General features: G+C 41.7%; 1 protein-coding gene across 1 annotated transcript in view; it reads left to right on the top strand.

The window, feature by feature from the left end:
* CLASP1 (cytoplasmic linker associated protein 1) overlaps positions 1-26,674 on the top strand; it is a 252,409-nt gene that overhangs the window by 210,534 nt on the left and 15,201 nt on the right. The window contains exons 33-37 of the mRNA XM_054969847.1: positions 5,443-5,593; positions 7,341-7,587; positions 10,810-11,000; positions 14,245-14,373; positions 25,764-25,970. Coding sequence (XP_054825822.1) covers positions 5,443-5,593; positions 7,341-7,587; positions 10,810-11,000; positions 14,245-14,373; positions 25,764-25,970 — 925 coding nt within the window. The remainder of the gene's footprint in view (positions 1-5,442; positions 5,594-7,340; positions 7,588-10,809; positions 11,001-14,244; positions 14,374-25,763; positions 25,971-26,674) is intronic.

The raw sequence follows: 26,674 nt of genomic DNA, 5'->3' as shown, positions 1-26,674 counted from the left end.
AAAAACCGTTTATTCTTTTCCATTTCCTAAACATTTAACAGAGTTCTTCCAGGAATACTGAGGGCCAATATTTACCTGGGTACTTAGGAGGTGATTCACACTTCACATATCAGATGTGGTTGCTATGTATACACTGGTGTTTGCGGTGGCAAATATCATAAAATGTGAAGGGTAGGATATATGTGTTTTACACCTGCAGGGTTACATGAAGGCCTTGCACCAGGGAGTCTTAATTGACCAATGCTCCCCCACATGTATTCATTGTGTGTCTATAAGCACACATCATCCTAATGTGTTTAACAGCTGAATGCAGTTGTACAAAAGGCCAGCACCCTTCTTGCATTGTGTTAAATTATCCTAATTGGGTGTATTTATGGTCATATCAAACAAAGCACATGTGAAAATAGTACCTGCATACCAGTAGCAAAGCTGAAATCCCACCCAGAAGGATATGAGTGCAGCTGTCCACCCAAAAAGATGATCAGTGTGATTTCATTGCAGCCAAAGCTGCTGGATTGGATTTGAGCATCACCCTAACTTTCCCCCATCCTGCTAAGGATGCACACGTCAAACTGTACTTCAACATGCGTAGAGCCCTTGGATGGATTGGACAGCTAGGATTAACCTTATGTTTGGCCCATTTTTCCATAGTTTTAAAGGCACAGATTTCACTTTTTGAGTCATAACAATGTTGGAAAATACATTCGTATGAGAAATACTAGCAGTGATAAACATCAGTCTCAGAGAAAGGAATCACTGAACACTGAGAACATTGAATGAGAAATGTCCCCAATCACGTCAGTGGGCAAAGGTCACAGTAACAGTAAATAATTTCATTATTTATTTATTTAATAACAACATCACTTGAACAGGGAGGGAATAGAGAACCACACACAGGTTCAGATTGCATGAGTCATGAAAGAGAGGGGTAGATTATTGGACTTTAGAAGAATTTAGGATGATCTAATTTATCATTAGCAAATAGATTAAAAGTTCTAGACGCTGGTAATATCTTTGCTTGTTGGAGTCTGGTGCAGTTGGAAAATAATATTGTGACATCTGTAAAAATTGTGCATTTCTTTTCATCTCTGTTCACCTTGTGACTCTTCCAGTTTTCAGCATGACTCACTGTTTTCTATATTGTGTGATTATTGTAAATGGATGTTGTTTCATATTACATTTCTTTTTTTCTCCCCTCATATTATCTATGTATGATACAGTACTTGTTCTGGCTAGTTGTATTTGTTTACATAACTTATTATTCATTTTTTTAAAATCCAGAAGCTGCTGTTCCTTCTTGAGCTATTTTATAAAGATTCATTCTTGGGTTATAAAAATAGATGTGGGTTTTGGATACTATGATATTTTGAAATGTCGAATTCTATTTTGTGATGCTAGTAATATGATATAATCCAGGTGTTTGTGTAACTCTGAACAAACAAGAGTAGCAGATTTTTGTTCATTAAATTATGTGCAGAATTAACTCTATAAATGTTGCTTAATCTCAACAGTTATTTAAAAAGGTAAAGAAAAAATTATTTACAAAAGTAACTAGAAAAGAATCCTCCCCCAAGTCTTCATTCTTGAGTTGCAATATAACTAATGAACCGAGGCAAATGGTATTTCCAGTAGATTCATACTATTATTGTTATACCATTGGTATATATGATGCTTTACAGAGTAATTTAAACAAAAAGTCAGGTCCCTGCACTGAGAAACATAGGAAGGGAATACCGAGGAGAGGAATGGGTAATAAACTAGTGGAGTGAACGAAGAGAGGAAAAATAGCGAGAAAGTAATGTAAGCAAATGCAGTAACCTGTACTTAGGCTTTTAGTTGTGGGGATGATGATTCCAGGGTTACATAAAGAAATGAATGTTTACCCAAAATCTGAAGGAAGCACAATGTAGGTGGTGGTGGAGAGAATTCAAAGCATAAAGGACATCAAAGGGGAATGGGTGAAAATGATAGCTGAAGGTAGTAAGAGCAGGAGGAATGAAAATCACATGGAGATTAAAGAGAGGCAAGGCCATGCAGAACTTGGACCATAAGCACAGGAATTTTTAGCTGGATGTGATGGTCAGATTGCACAATAGGCAAACGGTGAGAGGGTTAGGGGTCTGGATGAGAACAGATGCTACAAGGAAGGGCTGTAGAAGAGAAAGGCGAAGTAGAATGTGCAAGATGACCAAAGTATGAAACAGAGTTTTCACTGATATGGACAAAGGGCAAGAGCCAAGTTTTGACAGTATTGTTCAACATGACTTTGTGACAGAATATAAGAAGTAAACGAGAGGGTGGAATGAAAGCCAAAGTTTTGTCTGGTCATTAGGGCAGATGGTTGTTGGACGCAGAGAAGACATGAACAGGATGGCTTGAGAAGAAAGAGGATGTTCTGAGTTTGATATGATGGTGAGACCTTTATGTATTATGTAGCATCTGGAGACGTGGGAAAGATGAAAGGAGTAGCTGTGGTACTGGCAGTATGGAATGCTATAAGATTACTGAGATAACCCAAGGAAAGTGTGTAGAAAGCTTAATAGAGGATCAAGAAGAAGAGAAATACAAGGATTCTCAAGAAAGGGGAGGAAAGCAAAGGAGGAACATCTCCCATTTCCCCATGGAAAAACTGAACAGGCAAATTGACACTGTAACAGAGTTGAGAAGGTACTAATCATGGAAGAAAGGGTGGCCATCTAAATCAAAGGCAACAGAGGGAGAAAGAACAACAAGGATCCTAGAATTTTGGCTGTTAGAAGTAGAGAGTAGATAGACACTACATGAGTAAATCCAGGTTTAAATTCTAGAAGTTTAAAGGTAAGTGTGGAAGGTAGAATGAATGTGGGATGAGTCAAGGGAGAATTTTTTTTGCATGGGGGAAATGGTGAATGCACAGGGGAAGAATAAATAATTGATTATGGGGGAGGAGTACAAGTTCTGTATTTGGTCAAACCCATTTAGATCTTGTTCATATAATTATCCCTCCAGGACATTCTCTGGTTGTCAGCATGGATTCAGTGAAGCAGGCCATTCTCAAAATTTTAAAACAAAGTTATGTTGCAAAAACATAACAAAGTGATCCAATTATTGTGTACGTTTTGATAAGTAAGAAGGTATAGTTTGGTCACATTTTCAAGTTTTTTTCTTTACTGTTGTAGGCTAAATGTTTCACTTTGCTGAAAATCATTGTATATGGTAGATGAAAAATGTGTCATTTAAAAGTTTTCAGAAATACCACAGTACTGCGTTTGCATGTATCTTGCAAGGTTCTACCCATGAGAAAGCATTTGTGCAAATTCACTTGGCTAAGTGGTTTGGTTTTTCATCTGGTTCTGGAATGATTCAGTTATGTGTGTGTTTTTTAAAAAACCTAGGTAGCTTTTCAGAATCTTGCTGTATTTCAGACCAGTGGCAATGTAATGTGGCAAGTGGTACACAACAAATCTCTTGCCTTTCTGTGCTAATTTTGCTCATATATGAAATAACATTGTGCTCTGTGCATCACGTGGGCATGTTATGGCTCACAGTATTACATACAGATTTTGTGGCAAAAATTCCTTGAGTGAGCACAAAGCAATGTTATTTGTGAAGTGAGAAATTTTGGAATCATATTTAGCATCTTTCAGAAAATCAATAACTTGATGTTTTCATTTGTGTAGAAGGTGTGGCCTGTCTCCTATTAACTTAAAGCAGTTGTAAATAGTTGAAACCTTTTCTATCCTGAAGGGTCTGCAGCATTGCCACCCTTACATCTTCATAGGAGCTCTTATTTTCTGATCATCTGCTGTTATCAGAAGCCTGCCTTCTGTTGTTTTTTTCCTTTCAGATTTAGGAATTGCACTGTCTTCTTTGCCAAAATGTAATTTATCCTTAAAAAATATTCTACCCTGCCTTTTCTGAAGCTCATGGTGGCTTACAATAAGAGTATGTTAAAGACTAAGCACGTTATGTATGTATGTATGTATGTATGTATGTATGTCATTTACAGTGAAATCCTAAGCAGAGTTACTGGAGTAACTCTTTTTAGGATTTCACTGTTGTAGTCCACTTTCTCACTGAGACTCAAGGCAGATCACATAGCATGAGATTAGTACAGTCAAGGACATTTCAATAAACAATGCTATAGAATAAATAAATGCAAGTTTACAAAGACATAACATTAGCAAAAATCCAATACAGATTTGAAGAAATGCTGAAACAGAGCATAAGCAGTTCTAGAACTGACATTAGACAACATAGAACTACCCTGTATGATCATATTTAAAGCAACAGGTAGTATATAGGAGCACATACTTAAAGCAACAGAAGGATGTAAGGAAATGTAGTGGTGAAGTCTGTGGTCCCTAGCTCGTTAATGAAGCATCTCTTTGAGATCATCTCCCTACAATACAGCCCTCCTATCTGAGTTTAAAAGGCCCTTTTGAATAATTCAGTTTTGCATTGTTCATGGAAAGCGAGGAGAGTGGGGCTCGTGACCTCCTCAGGCAGGCCGTTCCATAGGGTGGGAGCCACCACAGAGAATGTCAGGACAGGAGTCACCATGGTGCCTAGAAATTTCAATGTGGTGCGTAGTATTTTCAGAAATTATTTTGAGTGTCTCTCAGTAATTCTCAGTAGGAATATGAAGGGGTGGATCCAAACCATTTTTCCACTGATGAAAAAGGGAGAAAAGGGTCCCCTTTGACCACCCAAAGAGCTATGTTTGGGATCATGGGACCCGCACAAACAAAAGCTGCATGGAAAGGGAACTGTAATAAGAAGTTGGCCAAGATTGAGGGGAAAAAAAGCTAGCTGGATCCAACCCAAAGTATATTTATCATATGCCTTCAGAATGTTTTGTAGTATGATGGAAAAATAAATATGCATAAAGTTCTTATGATTGCTTGCTTATATGTAAACTTAACTTTACACTTATTCAGTGGTGCTGGATAAATTCATTTTTTTAACCAGTTGCTTTCTATACTGGCTCCAATATTCAATTTAATGGAGCTTTTCAAAGCAATAATGGAATTATGAAAAATCGTGAGAGGTTAGGCTAGGGTTAAAAGTTGGGGTTTTTTTTGTTGATGACAACCAGGGTTACATATTTGGAGCTAGGCTTAAACTAAGAATAATGGAATGCTTGAGCTTTCATAATTTTTCTTTATTTTGATGTATTCATTCATTTATGATACTTGAGAAAATAAATGTACTACAAGTTTGTTTAAAATGTTGCCTTTAAGTATTTCTACTTAAATCATTTCAATGCAAGGATTAATTGGCTGTCCATGTTCACTATTTGGATGCAGCATTGTAGACAATATCCAGTTGCCTGTTAGCAGCAAGATAGTACATGGTTAATGCTGGAATCCAAATTATCGTTTTCTAAATGGGCTATGTTATAGCTCAAGATTAAACAAGTTGCTCCTCAGTTTTAATATTCCATATGTATTTGGTCTTCAGTGTGCTGGATTATGATACGGAGAACCTAAATTCTGATGAAATCTACAGCTCTCTTCGTGGAGTCACAGAGGCAATTGAAAAGTTTAGTTTCCGTAGTCAAGAAGATCTAAATGAACCAATCAAGCGTGATGGAAAAAAGGATGGTGATATTGTAAGTAGGGGGGTGAAAGGGATTTTAAAATTGTTTGCCATTTGGCATTCAAATTGCTTATATCTTAAATGTAACTAATTTTCCTACAGGGCATCTTCTCATATACCTTTTTTAAAATTATTAAACTTGGAGAAGCAAATCATGCAACCACACAAACTTATGATTAATCTTTGAAGCAAACACTGACCTGATTTGTAAGGGTGGCCAGATAAGCCTTTTGTGTGAAGACTAACCCCGTGGATACTGCGGTTTTAACCACACCATCACAAACTCTCCAGAGGAGTGTTGGGGAGCAAGGCCAAAACTACTGCAACTACATGAGTAGCAAACAAACAAATTACCGTATGGAACATCTTTTACACAGATGATTTTCAAGTTGCAACCCATGTATTGCTAAACATTTGTAATTTTTGTTTTAAAAAAGGAAAATCATGTTTTGTAGGAAACATAATCTATTGATTTTTCTCTCCTGTGCTGTTCATTGTGATTCTTCTAAATCACCTATGTACAAATCTTCCCAGCCCCAGCCCCTCCTAATATTTGCACATTGGAATTCATACATGCAAGAATCCAGTGCACTCTCTCCATGTTCTCACAATCAGTGCATCTTACTTTTGTGGCGTGCAAAACATCAGGATAAGGTTTGCAGTCATTGAGCCCCAAATATGTAGACGCTAAGCAAATCTTAATACACAGGTCAGGTGAAAGCAGGCCAGAGTGATCTGAGCTCCCCACTGCATGGCTGAAAATCTACATTCATCTTATAATTCTCCCTGTTTTCCTTTGACTCTGGAATTCACCACAATAAGCCAAACTTTATTCCTCTCTGCAAGATTAGTAATCCTGCAACAAGATATCTAGCAATGAGATCTTTAGGAATAGTGAGAAGTAGGGGTATGCGCTTCGGGTATCCGATTCGGGTAAAATACCTGAATTGGGCCCGATTCGGAAAGCTTTGGTATTGGCCCGGATTTGGAAATACCAAATCAAAGCTTCCCGAAGCATTCGTGATGCTTCCAGAAGCTTTGGGGCCTTGGGGGTTAAGTTTAAAGGGTCCTTTTGCAAGTGACAGGGCACTTTAAACTTACCCATTCCCCCTCTGCCAGCCAGCTGGCCATGACGGCCGCAGCTGTGTGGCAATGGCAGCAGGGAAAACCCTCTCTGCCAGCCTGCCATGACAACCGTGGCTGCGCGGCGCTGGCAGCAGGGAAGGCCCTCTCTCCTGGCCAGCTGGCCAGCGCGGCATTGCCTCTAGCCTTCCACCTGACCAGGCGGGTGGGGTGGGGTGGGAGTTTAAGGGTGGGGGTGGGGGTCTCCCCTCCCCCATCACTTCAGTATGCTCCGAATCTTTACAGAGCATACCGAAGCGACTTAGAAACCCAAATCTGAAGCGGCATGCTACTTCATATTTCGGGTTTTTCTGAATCTTTTTCGGGTGCATACCCCTAGTGAGGTAATAAAAAGTTACTGATTTTTAAAATACATATTTCCCCATGTTAGTTACATGTGTTGGGTGTATATTGGCCTACAGCTACGTGTACAATGAAAGCAAAAGCTATATCTTTATTTAGACATGTATGCAGCCCTAACTCAAAGGCTCAGAGTGGATAATTAAAATCAGAATAAATTGTAAAACAGCTTCCCGTTAATGTATACGAATATAAATAACATCCCCCTCTTCTAGCTTAATCTTGACCTTTGAATGTTTGCCCAAATAAAGTAGTCTTACCACATGTTTTGTCCTCAGGTTTCTCGAGATGGAGGGATAGCCTCAACAGCCATTGATGTACGTGGAAGCAGTGATGTAGTGGAAGGAGGAAGAATGGCTTTGGACAACAAAACCTCCCTACTGAACACGCAGCCCCCACGTGCCTTTTCTGGACCTCGAACCCGAGATTATAATCCCTATCCATACTCTGACACTATCAGCGCGTATGACAAAAGCGCTCTTAAAGAGGCTGTGTTTGATGATGATATTGACCAGCTTCGGGATGGTGGGTATTGTGTTTTCTAATCTCTGTGGTGATCCTATTTGGGTTTTTTTGCTTTGAAATTGGTTTCCATATTTAATTAATGAAATGTCATGCTGCAACTAGTTTTCCAGTTATATCACCTGTTTATTCTCCCAACTGTAATATGCAGTAGCAGTGAATTAGATACTTCATGAAACTATTCACTGGGAAATCTTACTATATATTTCAGTTGGGAGTCGGCATTATAGTATTTTTTCCATACTCTGGGCTGTATAAGTAACAATGGACTAGACTTTTTCCATTGAATGTCTAGCAGAATGGGTGGTGGGATATGATTGGGAAGGGGCTATACTGCTGCACAGGAATGTTGACAGTATCTAAGGTGTATGAAATTTATTCATTCTACAAAAGTACTCAGTTACTTGCCACTGGCAGGTAGATTTTAGCCCCAGATACTAAACCATCTGTGGTCATCCATGTGGCCAAGAATACATTAAAATCAGCAGCCACAATCCTGTGGATGAAGTTACATCCACTGTGCAGAGCTTGGGGCCGTGGAGCAGCCAGCTCCTTTGCTTGGCTGCTGACCTGTGTGCAGTTTCTGCTGTCAGTAGAGGCAGTGAGCTGGTTGCCTGGTGGTGGGTCAGAGCTGAAGAAGGGTGATATGCACCCCCCTGATATTCCAAGACCTGAGGAGAAAGAAAGAGGATCAGCAGTCTTTTCTCTCCCACCTTCCAGTGGCAGGAATGGGATACAAAGTGAGTGCAGCAGTTTCATCCCTCATTTTCCCTTGCAGCACCAATAATTTCTTCAGCAGAGCATGCCCTCTAGGAGAGGAGAAACTAAAGAAAAGTCTGGTGGCTCCCTAAAGGGATATTTTCTTTTGCAGATTTAGACTCTGATAGGATTCTTTGAAGGAGAAGACAGCTTGGGGGTGGGAGTGAAAAAAGCTACCCCAGCATTGCATTCTCTTCCTTACACCTGCATTTCCAACACAAAACAAACACAGTAAAAATAAATAGGAAAACAATAGAATTGAATGCTCGCTCTTCCTTCATTTTTTTCATTTTGTTGGAAGTTGTCTGTCCCACAGCTGCCTCAGTGGCCATATTTTTATGGCCCTTGAGCAGGCTTGATCACTTTGTAAATTGCTCTGTCTGTTATGCTGCAAATCTGCTGCTGAGGTTGGGGGGCATAAAAACAATGGACATTTGCCTTTAAAAAGAATCAGCAAAGCTTAACTTTCAGTAATGAATCTAGAGGAAAAGCGAAGAATAATTTTTGCTTGATGTGCCTTCCATGTCACTGGCTGATTTTGGATTTGAGCTCTGATCTCTTAAGACTAAAATCAGGCCTCTGTCTACTTAGCCATACTGTTTTTCAGGCTTTTAGTAGGATCTGAAAATTATACCGCTACATTGTTGAAAACAAAACGGGACCTCCACTTCTGAAGAAGCTACATGAGCGCACTGTAACACTTATAGGGCTCTGGATTAGAATGATTATATAGAAATATGTCAAACTTAGTTCCATTCCACAGCTGTCAAGTTAATGTGTTTGGTATCACACCTTTTAGAGTTTTGTGCAAAATATTTTGCTGATCCCATCTTATTAACCATGGAGCAACTCAGAACAGGTATGGATTGGAATTCATGTGTTTCAGACACCTTAAAGACCTTGTGCCACAAACCCACGTCCAACTCAGGCTTAGGCTGACCTTCCCCTACCCTTAGGTAAAACTTCTCCTTTTTAAGCTTATGAAGCTGTATTCTGGGCTGGGAAGCCTCTGGTAGCATGGTTGATGTTAAGCTTCAACTTTCCTTCTTGTCCCACCCTTAAGAAATATTAAAAATGGTTACCCAGCCAAGTCTTAGTAGGGAACAGATCAGGGGTTTGTGCTTCCCTTTAGCAGAAACTGGCACACAAGGCTTGGGGAGGTTCAAAAGGTAACAGAAGGTTAACATCAAAAGGCAGGTAGGCAGATGTTTGAATTACAGAAAGGTTTTTGTACAGGAACTTCACTGATGTGAGGCACAAAACACTTGGAATAACACTAGGTTGCTGGCTTCGTTCAGAGGTTGACACTGCTTCACAGATGTTACACTTTATATACTCAAACACAAACACAACATGACTTTCCCTCCTCTCCAGACCTTAGGGTGCTCCACTGAGACAAACCCTTCCTAGATACTCGGCAGGCGTTATAGTTATGAGCTATAACCCTGTTCCTGGCACTGATGGGGATACTCCTTTCTACCCACTTCCTTGGCCCACTATAATTCCCAGATCTCTCAAGTCTAAGCAGGAGTTAGTGCTGGTTTTCCCCACTTTAGTCATAGGACTAACAGTGCTTCACAAACCTTTCTTCCTCACACAGGATTCTCTGGCTGACCCTCTCTGGTCAAAAGCCAGGCTTCAACTCCCTTTCACTCTCTTTGTTTTCTCTCCAACTCCAACTGACAGCTTCCCCAACATTCCATCCCCAACTGCCATATCAGGCTAGCCACATGGTGGGTGGGGGGAGGAAACATGTCAATCATATGCTCATTGACTGGAAATCTCAGCCTCTGAAGCTGAGTCTGTCAGCTTCATTCATGGGTTGTGAATGAAACTTTGAGTGAAGTGTAAGAGTTAAATCTTGCCGAGTCTGGGGTTCTGTGTGGTCATAAGCTCCTGTGGGAAGCAGGCAGCTGTATTCATAGAGAGGGCAGTTTCCAAAATATATTTCTTTGTTGATGGAAAATGGTTCCTTGCATTGTGGTAAATGAAAGTCCTTCCATGAACAATTTGCAGATTTCTATATTGGAACATAGAAAAACAGATTGGTGTAATTATTAGGGAGCTGGACTTTAACCAGAGAGACAAATCAGTCATAAAGCTCACTAGGTGGTCAGGCCAGTTACCATCTTTTAGCCCAACTTATCTCACACGGTTGTTGAAAAGATGGGAGGAAGGCTGTGTGTACACAACCTGAGATCATTGTGGAAGGGTGGGATAAAAATGTGATTGACATAATGAAAAATGTCAGTGCCAAGGAGAATTTAAGAGTAAACGTTAGATGTTACACACCAAATGCTGAACTATTATAGATCAAAATGTGTAAACAACGATCATGAAAAAAAAAGTTTATATGTCTAGAAGCAATAAATACTATGAACAAATATCCGGTCCTCAGTTATTTACTACAGTTTTTGCTTGTTTGTCCTAACTGTGTTGTGACTTGCTTTTCATTTGTTCTGCCAGTGCCCATTGATCATTCTGATTTGGTGGCTGATCTTTTGAAAGAGCTATCCAATCACAATGAGCGGGTGGAAGAACGGAAAGGAGCTCTTCTCGAGTTACTGAAGATCACAAGGGAAGATAACCTGGGAGTTTGGGAAGAACATTTCAAGACCATTTTGCTTTTACTTCTTGAAACACTTGGAGACAAAGACGTAAGATCCAGACATAGAAACCAGTATTCCATGTAGATTCTGCCCTGCCTGTGTGCTTTCCTCTGTCATATTCTGTAATATATAATGCCAAGTATTATGGTAATATTCTAACCTCATGTCTGGCAGTCTTGTGATGCTTTGCTGTCAAAGATATTTGTACCAAGGAATTGGCTGCTCAGTTTGGGAGACTGTCAATTTGGGAGATTTTGTCAATTCTCTAGACAACTCAGAAAGCAAAAAAATGCGAAATGTGACAAGAATCTGCAAAGTATCTGATACCACCGGTTAGTATGTAGAATGTTAAAAAAAGACAGAATAAATGACAGCTCAGTGGATATGATGGTTGAGTAACTATGCCATTTAAAAATTTCCTTCAGATGATTGCCCTTATCATCATCTACAGTTGCATGTGTACACATCTGTTGAGCACCCCACTTTATTATCCATGATTCTCTTTCTTGTGTTATGAGAGGAGTGGATGTTCAAGCCTCTGAATCCTTCACAGTAGGTTATTTTAATAACAACCTCTCAGTGGCATTGTATTTCTGGCTCCTGTTTGGTGAACATTATGCCAAAAGCACCCAGTACCAATAAAAATATTTTTCAGTTGTTGAACAGGATGCACTAGTGGTCTCTTGCATTAACAATGTTGTCATGAATCTTACGTATCCCTTTCATGGTGTAATGGGTATAACACCAGCAGTAGATCAGTAATTATTCATGGAGGAGTCTAGGGATAAAAAAATAATTGTTATCTAAACTGAGTTTTCTGTTAGTACTAAGGGCTCTAATAAGATGTTTGGATATGTGAAATTAAACTGTGTTGGGCCATGAAGAGAAATTGTTTCTGTGCTTGCATTTGCATATGCTTACCAAATCTTGCCCTTTTGTGTAGGGTGTGATTAAAAACATTTTTGTTTAATCAAGCTCCACTTTACTGTGACACCTGAACGTTAACGCTTTATAAGATTCAGTCCACAATATGCATGCTAAACATTCCATAGGTCAAAGCTGTAGTTTCAGATATTTTTGCAATTGCAGATTTGGTTTTAACTTCTTCTTTATCCCACTTTAATATAACTGTCCCTAAGTATAATTACTAAATCGGCAGTCATAGCATTTACAATCAATTAATTGCTATGTCAACTGATTTTCTGCCCCCCCCCCAAAACCTAAGGCAAGTAACTGAAAAAACAGCCCTTTATCACTACACAGTCTATTTAGAGAGCATTATGAAATACCTAAAATCCTGTCCTGCTTATAAAATTGAAATGCTATTAAAATATTACTCTGAAGCAGCCAAAAATGTTTGCTTGTGTGCCAGTTATTGTTTCTAGCTTTTGTTGTCATAGATGCATCAAAAAGATATAATCAGGAGCCAAGTCATGTGCTAGCTCACGGATTGCGCAGGTGAATACCAAAGCATCAGGATGTACTTAAAAAGTTCAGTTTGGAGCAAGTTAAACTAAATACTCCTCTGTTGAAACTTTAGGCACTGTTTGGAATGGCTGTCATCCAAAAACACAATGCAACGGTTATATAACCCAGGCAGTTGTTCTGTTATTCTCCCTCATGACAATATTCCAAAATGAAAAGGGGATGGTAAATGCCATGGCTGTGGTGGCCACAGCCTGAATAAAAAACCTGTGACCATGATGTCCATAAGAAATGTAAGGTAGTTTTATGCTAAAGAAACTTGGATTCGTAATGGTAGTTGCTTATCTCCAGAATTTCAGTAGACTGGAAAATCTTAAACTTACTTTACCTGAGTTTTAAGCAGGGGTCAATTTGTAGAAAAAGAGCTGGACGAACTCATTAGCATAACTCAGTAGCATAACTTATTAGCAAATGCCACACCTCTTGCCATCACCGGAAGTGTGTCATTAGTATAACTGATTTGCATGTGCCATACCCCCTGACATCACCTATTCTGGCTGCTTTGGACCCAATCCTGGCCATTCAGGGCCGAAATTGGGCCCAAAATGGCAAAAGGGGCCCCAAATGGTCAGGATCGGGCCGCTGATGAGTGGGAGAGTGATCCATCACCCGTCAGAGGCCCGATCCAGGCCATTTCGGCTCCAATCCAGGCCAAAATGGGCCCCAAATGGCCAAGAGTCAGGTGGGTGGGGCCACCTGCCATGTGACCTCTTTGAGGAACTGCTGGAACTGCGTTCCTGTGCATTCCCCCTCGAAATGAGCCCTGATCTTAAGCATCCCTAACAAAGCAGTGGGTTGGATTCTTAGTTATTGACCTGCAGGGCGTTTTTTCAGCTGGAACGCGGTGGAATGGGGTTCCGGAACCTCTTGAAAATGGTCACATGGCTGGTGGCCCCACCCCCACCCCCCGATCTCCAGACAAAGGGGAGTTTAGATTGTCCTCCACGCCGCAATCTAAACTCCCCTCTGTCTGGAGATTGGGGGCGGGGCCACCAGCTATGTGATCATCTTCGCTGCGGGTGATTTAAACTTTTAAAAACTACCCCCTTGTTCCAGCTTACCCAAAGTGACATCATTGGCCCTGAGAGCATGCGTGCACTTTGCACGCACACATGTGGGGGCACCACCTCCCGCCAAGAGTTGCCCCCTGTGCTGGCAACCCGCTGAGTTCCACCACTTTTCCCAGAAAAAAAGCCCTGCTGACATGTATTTCAGAAACATATACCACTGGAACTTTGTATGCAGCAGATCCCTTCTGATTCTTCTTTTGAAGCGTTTCATTGGGTGGCTTACATAAGTGACTCCTTACCTGGCCACTGGGATATTGCTAGAATGCAGAGAAACCCACACATTGTTTTAAAATAAGTTTCTAGCTCTTGTAGATGAAACAATATAAAAGCGTGATGGCAGTATGTGCTCAAAACTCAGAAATCAAAAGACTAGCTTAAAGAAACACCAACATCCCCCCTTTAAATGTCATGATTTCTAAGCCTTTTGTTGTTTTGTTCAAAGGACTAGCTTATAAGTACCACAAAAGGAATATCACATAATAATTGGGAGCACAGGTTGTCCAGCATCCATCTGGATCTCATGCAACTGTTACTGGGCTTTGCCAATGAGCCCATGATGTGTGTCCCGTGTGCCTACTGAGCAGATGCTGAACATCTCTCATCCTTCTCCATTTCTTGATTTATATGGGAGTTGTACACCAGTATTATTTCCAGCTAAACAATGATGGCTTCGTGTTAGTGATTCAAATTACCTAAATGATCTCTCCAACATGTTGCTGTTTTTTTTTTTTTTACAGCATTCGATAAGAGCCCTGGCATTGAGAGTGTTGCGAGAAATCTTGAGGAACCAGCCCGCGAGGTTTAAGAACTATGCCGAGTTGACCATCATGAAGACTTTGGAAGCACATAAAGATTCTCACAAAGAGGTAAGCAATTTCACTTCTCCTGGTGCTGCTTATACAGTGAGAACTTACTAAGAAACTTAACATAAAGATCCATCTTGTAATATCTGTTGAGAGCCTAAATCTCGGCACTAGGGCTGTGTGCTTTGGGTTTTACTTTGGGTAAAGTTACCTGAAGCAACCTGATTTGGAATGCTTCGGTATTCCCCGAAGTGGGGCCAGCATTCGGAAATGCTTTGGAAAGCTTTGGGGCTTGTTTAAAGGGCCCCGCCGCTGCTTGCAAGCAGCAGCGGGGCCCTTTAAACATTAACCCCCCCACCTCCCCCGCCACCTACCATGCGGTGGCTCCAGGCCAGCTCCTCTGCCGCCACCGCACTGCCACCTGAGCCTGCGGGATGGTGGGGAAGGCTGGAGCCGCCGCCTCTGGCCCTTCCTGCCCCTCAAATGGCCGCGGCGTGCCACACCTCTCATCCTTCTCCCCTGGGGGGGTGGGGGGTGGAGAGGTTGCCCCAAGGAGGGTGGGGGGTGGTAGTGGGGAGTTCCCCCCTCACTTCAGTATGCTCCAAATCTTCACGGAGCATACCGAAGCAATTCCCAAACCCCGAATCCGAAGCGGGAATACCAAATCTACCCACCCGTGCACAGCCCTACTCGGCACTCAAAATTTACGCTGCCCTAGCTAAAACTTGCTGCTGGTATCTTCAGTGTAAACAGCAATTCTTAAAACAGAAATGTATGTATACAAGGCCTTGTATTACAGTTTGCTTCCACTTTGTTTTAAGCATGTACATTTTCACACATCTGAGATTTCTGTAAGATGTATGTTAAGGATAAAATCCTGCCTAGGTAGACAGTCAGATGTAATAATGTAGTGGTGTACTTGTGCTAATGGTAAGTAACAGTGTTTCAGCGTGTTTGTTAATAGAATAGAACGAATAGAAAAGTTTTCACCTTTCATATAAAATTATATATGCTAGTTGCTAAACAAATAACCATGGGTAAAGAGTTCCAAACTGAAGTTGTCAATGCACAAAAGACCCTACTCCTAGTGACCACCCTCTTCAAACTCTAAAGGTTGGTGCATACAGGCTTGACCTCTGCAAAATATTTTGGCTGACAGAAACTTCGTAATGGCGGCAAGCTGTCCTTTAAATATCCAGATCACTTCAGGCTTATAAGTAATAATCAGTACTTAGGATTGGTGAAGAGGAAACCAGTCTTAACTCTTCGATTCCCAACAGTCTTCAAAGACAGTCTCATGTAGAGTATATTGCAGTTTTCTAGATCTGGATGTAAAGAAGCGTGGATAACCATATCCAAAACATGTTTCTCAACAGGCACATCAAAGAAAGTTAGGCAAAGGCACTACATGCTGCAGAGGAGACTTGTACCTCTCTCTGTAAGCACAGATCCCTATGAACCTGCTTATAAAAAGCTACAAACTTGATCTTTACTGTCAGGGCTTGCCGCTGCTGCCACTGGGCGTGGCACTGGGCGGTCTGCTCCTGACATCATAGGGGGGCCAGGGATTCTGCAGGACCCTGCTCTGTGGAAGGAGGGGCGGTATACCTCACCCAGACTCCCTCTCAGTCCACTCGTTGGCCTGCTCAACCTGGCCTGCTTACCCTCTGCGTCCTCTTTCACTTCTTCCTCCCAGAGCTCTCCTCCAAACCTCCACGGTTGCATCACACCGCTCTCACTCCATATCATCACTCCCTACTCACACCCACCACCACAGGGCTCTTCCCAGCCAGCTTTTATAGGGCTTCCTTCTACTGTCCCACCCCTCTTCCAGCCTGGTCTTGGGCTGCACCAAGCAGTTGCAGCTGGGGTAGCCGATCTGGCCCCACTGACCAGCACCAGCTGTGCCTTGTTCCCTGGCTGCCCAGCCTCCCTGCCTTGGCTGATTGCTGCAGGCCTGTCCAGCTGCAGTCCCCTGGCTAGCAGCCCGGCCTGCCTGGCTGAGCTGATGGCTGAAGGTGGGTCCAGCTGCGGCTCCTTGGCTGGTTGCCCAGGGCTTCCTGCAGAGTACCTCCAATAGCCCCACCTGGAGTGGCTTGGCTTTTGGCAACTCCTGGGCCAGGCTACTATTTTCTAGCTGGGGCGCGGCTTTGGGTTGTTGGGGCTGCTGCTGCTTCTCCTCCTCAGGTAAGGTCTTTGGGTGGGTGACTGCTGGGCCCCCAATCCCTCTGCCCTTGCCCCCTTCTGCCTTGCTTAGTCCCCTTTCCTTCCCCAGGGGAGTGGGACTCGCTGGCCTCCTTCTGTCTCCCCCTGCCTCCTGAGGCCCTGGGCCTTTGCCCCTTGCCCCTGGCACAGGCAGGTTCTGGCTCCATTTGCCCATGGGAGGGGTTGACCTGCTGTCCCCCGGCTGCCCCCTCTGCTTGCCAGTCAGACCGGTTGACCTACTGTCTGCTGGCTGACCAGTTGACCTGCTGGCTGCCCCCTCTGTTTGCCCGTCGGCCCGGCTGACCTGCTGTTCCCTCTTGTCAAGTCTGGGGGCTGGGGCTCAGACCCCGGACATTTACAACATTGTCTAGAACAGGCTGCTCCTTAATTCCTGATTTGTAACATTGTTGACCAATGGCCTCTCAGTCTTGTCTGAAGTGGGGTTCTTATTACTGATCCTCATGTAGCCAGTTACTGCCTCCAGATCCTGATTCAGAACATCTGTTTTATCTTGATAAGGAGTAGTAAAGCAAGGTAACATCAGCATACAGATGCCACTTCAAATTCTCCCAGTGGTTTTATATAGATGTTAAACAGAATGGAAACCTGTAGGACCCCATAGTGCAAGTGCTAGAGGTCCAAGCAGCTGTGCTACAGCACCACTCCAGGATACCATCTGGACTATACTTCTGCTTGACCAATAACAACAACAACATTCGATTTATATCCCGCCCTTCAGGACCACTTAATATCACACTTAGCGTGGTTTACGAAGTATATTATTATTATCCTTATGACCTGTGAGGTGGGTGGGACTGAGAGAGCTCCAAGAAACTGTGACTGACCCAAGGTCACCCAGCTGGCTTCAAGCGGAGGAGTGGGGAATCAAACACAGTTCTTCAAATTTGAGGCCTGCTGCTTTTAACCACTACACCAAACATAACTTTTGCAAATGTATCCTGGTGTTTTCTTCAGTCCTGCAGTTTTGTTCACTTCCAACCAATCCTATGCATGTTCTACTCAGAATTAATTATCACTGTGGTTGTTTCCACACCTGTGATTTGGTCTGGCTTGGTTGTGAATGTGAAGTGGGTTTTTCTCTCTGCTTCCACTCAACCTTGTGGAGCATTCATGCATACCCACCCCACCCTTTTCCCAGCTTGACTGCAATCATTCCCAAACCTGATTTACTTCAGTGTTTTTTGAAATATCTTAGCATAGCTGGGGTGGATGCTGTGTGGACAGGAAAGGGCAGATCTTTCCTGGTCCCACCCATATAGGTGCCATTTTCTCCTGTGCCAGTCCCCATGGTCATTTTCCCATATTCTATCCCAATTGTAGGCTTTGCTGGGCTTTGTTGTTGTTGTTAATCAGTAATTGGGTATATTACTATAGTGTTCAAACTATAGTAAAGCACTATAGCAATGTATCAGTTATAAATTATGAAAATGCCCTCTAGTGGTATGTGAGGGGATGGCAGTCACAGGAGACGGGGACAAGAACACTTTTGAATATTGAAATGAAAAAGGCCAGAAAATAAATAACAGACAGGCTGGGCTGCAGCATATGGCCATGTAACCAGCATACTATTATTATACCAAGCAAAGGTGGTACTATCCGGTTAAACCAAGCATCATGGAAACAAATGTGTAAGGATTGTCTTTAGAAAGCGGGAAGGGGCAGGAAATATTTAATCCGTTTAATAAATCAGCATGCCTGTACTACACTTTCTTGGAAACAGCCTCTCCACACGACACTAGTTTTTTGTAGCAGCATTTAGCAGCAGTTGTAAACTGATTTCCAGATAATGCAGTCGGACAAAACATTTTGTTCTAAAGGAGTGCCTTTATTGGCAGGCTTCTCCCAATTGCGCATTCTTCTTGACTCACCTTGACTCAATGCCCTTGTTGTTTTCTTTCTGAATCACTTCCATGAACAAATGGGAAAGTTTGCAGTCACCAAATTCTCCTTCCAGTTTTTTCCCTTCTTTTTTTCCAAATAATGTTTTTGAACAGTTGTAGCAAGCAATATTAAAATTATGAGCAGCACTTAAATATTTCAGGTTTTATCTTCTCATCTGTTCTTGTGTGCTTTTGTGAACATAAAACATCAGTTTTGATGAGAGTAAAGTCACATGCTCCATGCCTAAGATGAGAGTATATTCAGAATTACTCACAGATACCTTGCGTGTGTGGAGTTGCCCATTCGATGCAACTGAGGATCATGAGTCATCCTTTCTTACCCAAATATATACTTAGTACCATGAGAGTGTGTATCTGGCCCAAGAACACCCAACAGTCTTCCTTGGCAAAGTGGAGATTTGAACCTGGACCTCCCAGATCCTAGTCCAGAACTTTAGCTACTGCATCATGCTAGCTTAGCTAAATGTGAGAATATCTTTTACTTTTCAGCTGCTTGACCTTTTACTAATTATTTCAGTTAGTTAGAGAACATTTGGCTGATTGATTGGAACACTTGGTGTGAAAAGAGGACTAAGAAACAAGGAACTCACCTCTCACAGATAACCTGTGTTCTCTTCCAAGGCTCAATTTTAATGCAGTGCTGTGTCAATTTTATTTTTTTTTAAATGCTCATGCACTCTCACTGTTGTACTATAACCATATTGCTGGTACCTGCATGTGCAACATAAAAACACTACCAGCTTTGTGCACTTCTGGGCAAAAATGTGTAGAATCTCTTATACTTAAAAAAAAATGCCTGACATCATGTCCAAACCAAGCCTAGTACAGTACTTACCTTCAAAGTCACATTTCTGCTCAGTAAAAATAAGATGTTGGATTAGTTTGTCAATCACATATAAATCACTTTAAAGGCAGTTTTGTGGGTCATAGGCTTATTAGGGAAGAAGGTTTCATTCTTTTTTAAATTGCTTTCAAAGGGAGCAAAGTATCCCAGAACTCCAATTACCTCTCCAGAACTCCAGTTACCTCTCCAGTGGGCACAGGACAGCCCAAGCAGCAAATACAGGGAAGAGAGGGAATGGGTTCCAACATTTCAACATTATGACGCATGTGAAACTTCTTTTAAAAAATGACGTCAGCTCCAGCCCCCACAAAATGCAGCTCCAAAGAAACACATCTCAACTCGTCAGCAGACACCCCAAGCCATTTCAGCACTGATCGGCATAAATGCTCAACATCCTGGCTTAAAGTGTGCCATGCGGAATGGGCCTTTATCACTTAATTTGAGTCTTCACCAAGTGAGTCTCATTGAAAAGCTATGAAAGAAAAGCAACAGATGGACCAAATCGTTTGCACATGCATGCAAGTAATTTTGCAGTAATGAGTGGAAAGAGATGTGACTGTGACTACGAAGAACTGTGACCATGGATACATGTGTAATCATAAGAGATACCTTAAATCATTATTTAGTTGTCAAAATAAAGCTTCAGGAGCCAGAAAGATGAATCAGTTGTGCCTAACTTGTTTCACTAATGGAAGTTAAGATGGGTGTCACCCCATTAATATTATAACACTGCTACTTTAACACAAGTGATGTTGCCATTTTGTATAAAATGAAAGTGAGCTCTGCTGTCACAGTAATTGCTGCGTTTTATATGTGAACTTAATGTTTTTAAAGTGATATTGTTGCTTGAACAAAAAAAATCAGCATAATACTATTTTTTGATGATTTTGATAACATGCTCAGCATTGGGCAGAAAAAGATCCACCATTCTGTTCCCAATTGGTTGATATTAACTAACTCATTCCAGTGAATTTACTCAGCCATAACTACCTAATGAAAAAAAAAGTAATTGTAAATAATACTTGATATAACGTTACATTATCTCTATCAGTGAAATGATCGAATGGGTTCCAAAACAGATCTTTATATAACATATGAACACATTTATATTCATGTACCTTGATCTACCCCCACCTCCCCATAGAAGATTCCAAAGAGCAAATGTTAATTAGCAGATGTGGAAACTTCATTGGTATTGGGAAAAAGACGTTGGGTTCAAGGTGATCTGAAAATTTGAGTGTTATATTTATTCTCTTTCCATGTCTACTTTTTCATTTTCAAATACTTTTCCTCTTCTTACTTTTTTAATATTCAAAAATGATAGATACCAGGCTCAGAAACAGGCATGCCAGTTGAACAACCATATGCAAATATATATAGTTGCTTTTTCCTTTTATTCCCTTAGAAGCTCACTGATTCATAAATCTTGAGCAGCGGAAAATACTTATTCCTTATTTTTTGCATGCAAGGGCTTTAGGACTGAGACATATTTTACAATTGCTAAGGTAAATTTAGGATCCTTATTCCTAAGCAAAAGTGCCAAGGTTTCTGGAGTATAAGGGGGCAGTTGGTTAATTAAAGGCTTAATATAATAATCCCTTATATTGTCAAAGAACATATATTCGAGCAAGGCATAAAAGTATATATCAATCCTATTAAGGCCACAAGGGTAAATTCTGTCAGAATAGGGCCTATTCAGAAATCACCTCTGTAAAACCGTTTTGGGTATTATATTCAGTCTTGCAAACAAGAAAACTCTGCAGTATCGTGGGATGGTAAGATAGTTCATATAGGAGGGTATTGATTTTGGCAAAAAAAAGTCCAAAATATAGGGGTGAACAAACTCTGTGGACTCTCAAAATCAAGCTGCTATAATCGATTTCTAGGGCACAGTACTTAATCAGTAAAAATGCTTTGGATTTGCCCATCTCAAAAATATCATCAATCAACATTGCAACTATCATCAATTTCTCATCCAGGGCTTTCATCCAAGTCAATTTGGGGGTATCCCAATTTGGAGAATCTAACAAACCATCTTCAGCACAGAGCAATTTTAATCTCAGTTTAAACACATATAGCCATGCTCTTGCTTCCAGGGATAACTGTCCAAATTCTGCCCACAATACGTTAGACATACAACAGAAGATATTCAAAAATTTTCCTAAGAAATTGTGCTAAGAGTTGGTCGATATTATCAGAGAGAGCTTTAATACAAATAGCTGAGCCATAAAGAATAATGAGGGCCACTTTCAAATTAAAAGCTTGTTTTGCTTCAGGAATGTACTTCCCTATTGTGGAAAAACCTATTTATAGCATTTGTGCATGGTTTTGCTTTATTAAGCATTGTTCTAAATTGGGGGGTCCAGGAGAGATCTGCAAAAGGTAGATCAGGCACAAAAGTTTTGGTACAGAATCTCTCTTTCCTCCCACTTCTTTTTTTGAGAATACAATGATATTTCGAGAATATGAGGTTAATGAGCAGCCCTGCATTGCATATCCAATATATCCCCATCCCCAGTCCCAGGTGATTTTCAGATATTCAATAATGCAAATCCTTCTCTGTTACGGTCCTAGACAATAACCCATACTTCAATCTCAGCCACTTAGATATAGATTAAACCTTGGGAGCAGTTAGACCTGTTTAACTATAAACTCTGACATTTTTGTAATCTCCTTCAGATAAAGTTTTCAAGAAAAAGTCAAATTGAAGATATTTTTGGCAAAGCCTAAAACATGGGTTCTCAAACTCATGGCAACTCAAGGATCCATGTTTTGATTTGAAAAAAAAAATTAGTGGAGACCCCCTCCCACTCACCTGCACCAGCACATGTTAGACATCTCCTTTTCAAAGTGAACATGGCAAGCTGAAAATGCCCCTTGAAGACTTTTGTCCTCTTGTCTCCTCAAAACAATAGCGAGATCTTTATTGGCTATACTTTAAAAGCACGTTTGAGAAACAGTGTTTTGATAGTTTGTATGTGGCCAGATCTCAGAGGGTGGCTGATTCAAGTAGGCCACAACTCAGGAGGCCCTGATCTAAAGTCTAGTCAATCTTACTACTTGATTAGAAGGGACTTTACATAAGAGACACCAACAAGCTTCTTTATTGGTCCATAAGTTCTAGGTAGAGGCCAGCTGAATGGGTGTAGAAAGGGCATGAACTTTCAGAGCTACTCATAGAAACAGAATAAAGATCAGCCTCCCACAAAACCTGAAATTCCAGTATTCAGTTAACAACCACTGTTATCTATTACTGGCTATGGATGCAACATGGCATCTTTTTTTTCTTTTCTATTCATACTCCCTTCAGGCCCTCTTCCTTTGGCACTATGTTTCTTATGGGTCCTCTTGTTCTCTGACCCTTTTCAAACCTTGTAATGCACCTTTAACCTAAATTGCAACATGGGGACTCTGTTTTACATTTTTTAACAGATCCTCTTTCTCCTCTGTGATTTCCTCCTCCTGTCTTTGTCAGGGTATATGAATATAACAGTGGTATAAGCATTGTAAATTGGGGGTTAGAGGGTTAGAGATCTCAAACAGGGCATTCTTAGCATTCACACCTACATTTCCTAGAATGCCTTTGTATTTAAACAAACCCTCTACCCCCCTTCCATACGTCTATTGTGAGTCTGTTGGTTAGGTGTAGGGGTTTTTTTTTATGAAAATGTCCCAACCTGCTGTGCTCTACTGCACAGAGAAGTTTCCTTGTATCTGGTCACAACAGCCTGTTCTTCTAATTCTCTCCCCAGTAATTTTTACCCTGTGTGTGTACCACATGAATATTTTGGAACACGAGCATTCCTGGACCCTGTGCCCATGACATGAAATGAGGAAACACAGAGCATTGTTAGCTGCTTGCCTTTATCAGGAGATGAAATATTCTACTTGAGTTGCTCACATGCCCTACATAGGCTTGGCCACTGTTGTCTCTTCTAAAGCTTGATGGCTTACATGATATTGCACCTCCTCTCCTGCAAGTGCTCTTGGCATTTGACCTCTTGAACTCAGTCCACATAGTTGTCATAAGATAAATAGGTATTTCTTCTTACAGTTTGACACTGGAATGCTGCTTTTCCCCATAAACATTATTCTGTTTGTCCAGTACCATTTGATGAGATTGATTCTTGGGGGTAGAACTCCTACTGCTGCTGCAGGGCCAGAATTTTTTTAATCAAGAAAAGGAAGTAGAGGAGCAATCACGCCCCCCCCCCAGCTGTTTTTTAGGATAGGTCCTGTCTAGTAGCAACAGCAGATCTTTTGCAGGTTGCCAACCTTTTATTACTATACATTTGCCATACTTAATGAGACTAGGGACATTGACAGGAAAACAAATTCATAGTGATGGCTCTATTACAGAGCCTAAGAAAGACTCTATCTCGGGAAAATGCACAACAGACTAGTGGGCCTACTACCTCATGAATGGCATAAGACCATATGTTAGAAACTCCTTCAGCGTGGAAGGACAGAAGACTGAGAAGACAGCAGCTTGCCATAAATAACAGTTTAGGCTTGCGATCTGCTTGCCATACTCAGTGATGTCTTCTACTTTGGGCGGTGGGTAGGGGGAATAGATAGTTTGTAGTTCTGCTGTTCGCTTGTTTTTCTCTTCTATTGCTACCCTGCACTCAGCTGTCTTATCTATAAGAGGTGCCTGGGAACCAACCGCATGACCTTGGAGCCTTGGCGCTTGCATCTCTTCCCCCTTCCAGCTTTCCCGCGAGAAAACGTGTGCCAGAGTAATGGACTTCTGATCGAAAAAGGAGGAGGAGAGAGGATGATAAAACTAGCCCCTGGCCCCTTGCCCTGGTATCCCTGGCAGTTGCTTTGTACTGTGCTCTAATGGTGGTAATCTCTTAATAAACACCTTTAACCATCCAGCCTGGCCTGACAGCTTTCGTGGTTGACGCCTCCCCTAGAGTGGCTGGGGAGGCAGTTCAGCAACAAGCAGCATAGCAATATGTTCAGTAAAAGAAGGTGCAGAACCAAAGAAGCCACAACTAAAAACAACATAAGTACCATAACAGAGACCGAGCTCTTTCTGTGATTTCTACTCCTTCTCTTCGAAGGTTAAGGGAAGAAGCAGACTCTGCAGCTGGCAAGGCACATGCTGATCCTCCTCAACTCTGAATCAGGCCTTCCCTGATTCCAATCCTATGTCATCTGAGAGCAGGGCCAGTCTGACTGGAAGGCAAAGGAAACCCCGTACTGTCACTTTCCTCCAGGACACTAATGAAAAATAACCGCCTTACAGGTGCTTATTCTGAGGCTTTAGAAGCATTTGGGAAAGAGAGGGGCCAGTTACTGGAGGAAAAGGACAGTGCTGCAGCAGAATTCAAGCATATTTCAGATGGACATTTTCCTCAGGCCTTTACTGAAGATTGGCAAATTTGATCAGGGAACTAGAAGGAACACCTCAAAGTCCTAGTAAATAAACCTGTAAGGGCAATTGAGATGTTCCTCATGGTAAAAGAGTTAGGCATAGTGGTCATCTTCTCCAAACTTATTGACAAAAGAATGGAGCCACCTCAAAGATGGGCAAATACAAACCCACCAGAGGAACTGCAGACAGAGGAGGGTGAGCAAGGCCTTTGTTAACCATCCCAGCTTCCCCACCATCTTCAATGTTTTCCAGTGTAGTTCCCTATCCCATTTGCCTAATGTCAGAAAGCAGGGGCACCTGAAGCAGGGCCTTGGAAGATGACCACAGTGATCAGGTAGGTTTGTAAAGGATTAGATTCGGGTATGTTGGTGCCAAGGGCTTTAAAGATCAACACCAGCACCTTGAATTGTGCCCAGAAACAGATTGAGAGCCAGTGTAAATGGACCAAGACTGGAGTGACCCACTCCAATCAACATCCTGGCTGCAGAATTCTGCACCTATTAAAGTTTCCATTCAAAAGTAGCTCCACATAGAGCACACTACAGTAATCTAATGTAAGGGTGTGCAGTAATGTACCCAGGGCATGATCCATAGTGGCCAGATCTTTTCTGCCTATTCAAGGCTATCGCTGGCTACCCAGACGAAGCTGGTAAAAGGTGCACGTGGCCATAGTTGCCAGCTGCTTATCCAGCAGTAGGCCTGGGTCTAAGAGCACCCACAAGCTGTTCCTTCAAGGGGAGGGCAACCCCATCCAAAATGGGTGGATCTTCCTCTCCCCAATAGCACTTCTATCTTGTTAAGATTAAGTGCCAGTTTTTCTGACGTTTTGTAAGCAGTGTGTGTGTGTGGGGGGGGGACTTTCTGGTAACTACTACAACACTCATAAAGAAAACAATATTTTGTGCCTGCAGTTCTGAATGCAATGTGGATTGCAATATGCCCAACATTTGAGCCAGTTAACACAATAGCATAGTTCTAGAAGCTTGTTGATGACCGTATCCATGACTGTTCAGTTAGGTATGGAAATATGTATGTTTTCTATGAAGTACAAATCTCTTTTCCCTTTCTCCGCCCCGCCCCCCCTCCAATCCCTTTGCAGGTTGTTAGAGCTGCTGAAGAAGCTGCTTCCACCCTGGCTAGCTCCATCCATCCTGAACAGTGCATCAAAGTGCTCTGTCCCATCATCCAAACAGCTGACTACCCAATTAATCTGGCTGCTATTAAAATGCAGACTAAAGTCATTGAAAGGATCTCAAAAGAGTCTTTACACCAGCTCCTTCAAGACATCATCCCCGGGTTGTTGCAGGTAATAGTGCCTTGCATGAAGTCATTTAATCATCCTGTACCACATAATATTTCTCTATGCTGACTGCTGGCAAATGGTAAATAAGAGCTATTCAATTTGAGTAGAATAAAAGTAGATATTTATAATGGGAATGTAGCTCAGTTGTGTGGTATTTGTGTATTTCTAAAAGCTCACTGTCTTCCTCTTGGGTACAACTCAAGGGGTCTGTTCAGTCTTAGGCATATATGAAAGTTCTTTTATTTACTTCTGTGCTCCCTGCCTTTTAAGATAAGCGGGCTAGCCCTGCTTAGAGTATCCTCAGTCTAGAAAGTGCTTGTTATTTTATTGATTGATGAATCATTACTGTTCCTGCCTAAGGCAGAGTACAGTGATGTACGTAAAAATACTTGCATCATTAGAGCAGATATATACATTAGGATGGAGGTAACATATTTATTAGGAGAGATATATATTGATACGCACACACACCATTAGAATTTGTATCATTGACAGAGAGAGAGAGAATATATGCTCTTGCCTGATAATTTCATTCTGTTCTCTGTGAGTCAGGCTATTTGAAGGCCCCCTTCCCCTTTCCACAAGGCTTATTAGTTTTCCTGTAGCCCTGAGATGGCATTTGGGGTTGGGAAGAGCTACCTCAGAAGGGATTAATGGGAGCTGGGTGGCAGGCTGTTCTTCCTGGAGTTGTTCTACTCTCTCCCCCT

This window comes from Eublepharis macularius, chromosome 2 (genome assembly GCF_028583425.1).
Source record: "Eublepharis macularius isolate TG4126 chromosome 2, MPM_Emac_v1.0, whole genome shotgun sequence".
Classification (NCBI taxonomy): domain Eukaryota; kingdom Metazoa; phylum Chordata; class Lepidosauria; order Squamata; family Eublepharidae; genus Eublepharis; species Eublepharis macularius.
Note: the sequence above shows the minus strand (reverse complement) of the source record. Positions and strands in the feature narration are given on the sequence as shown.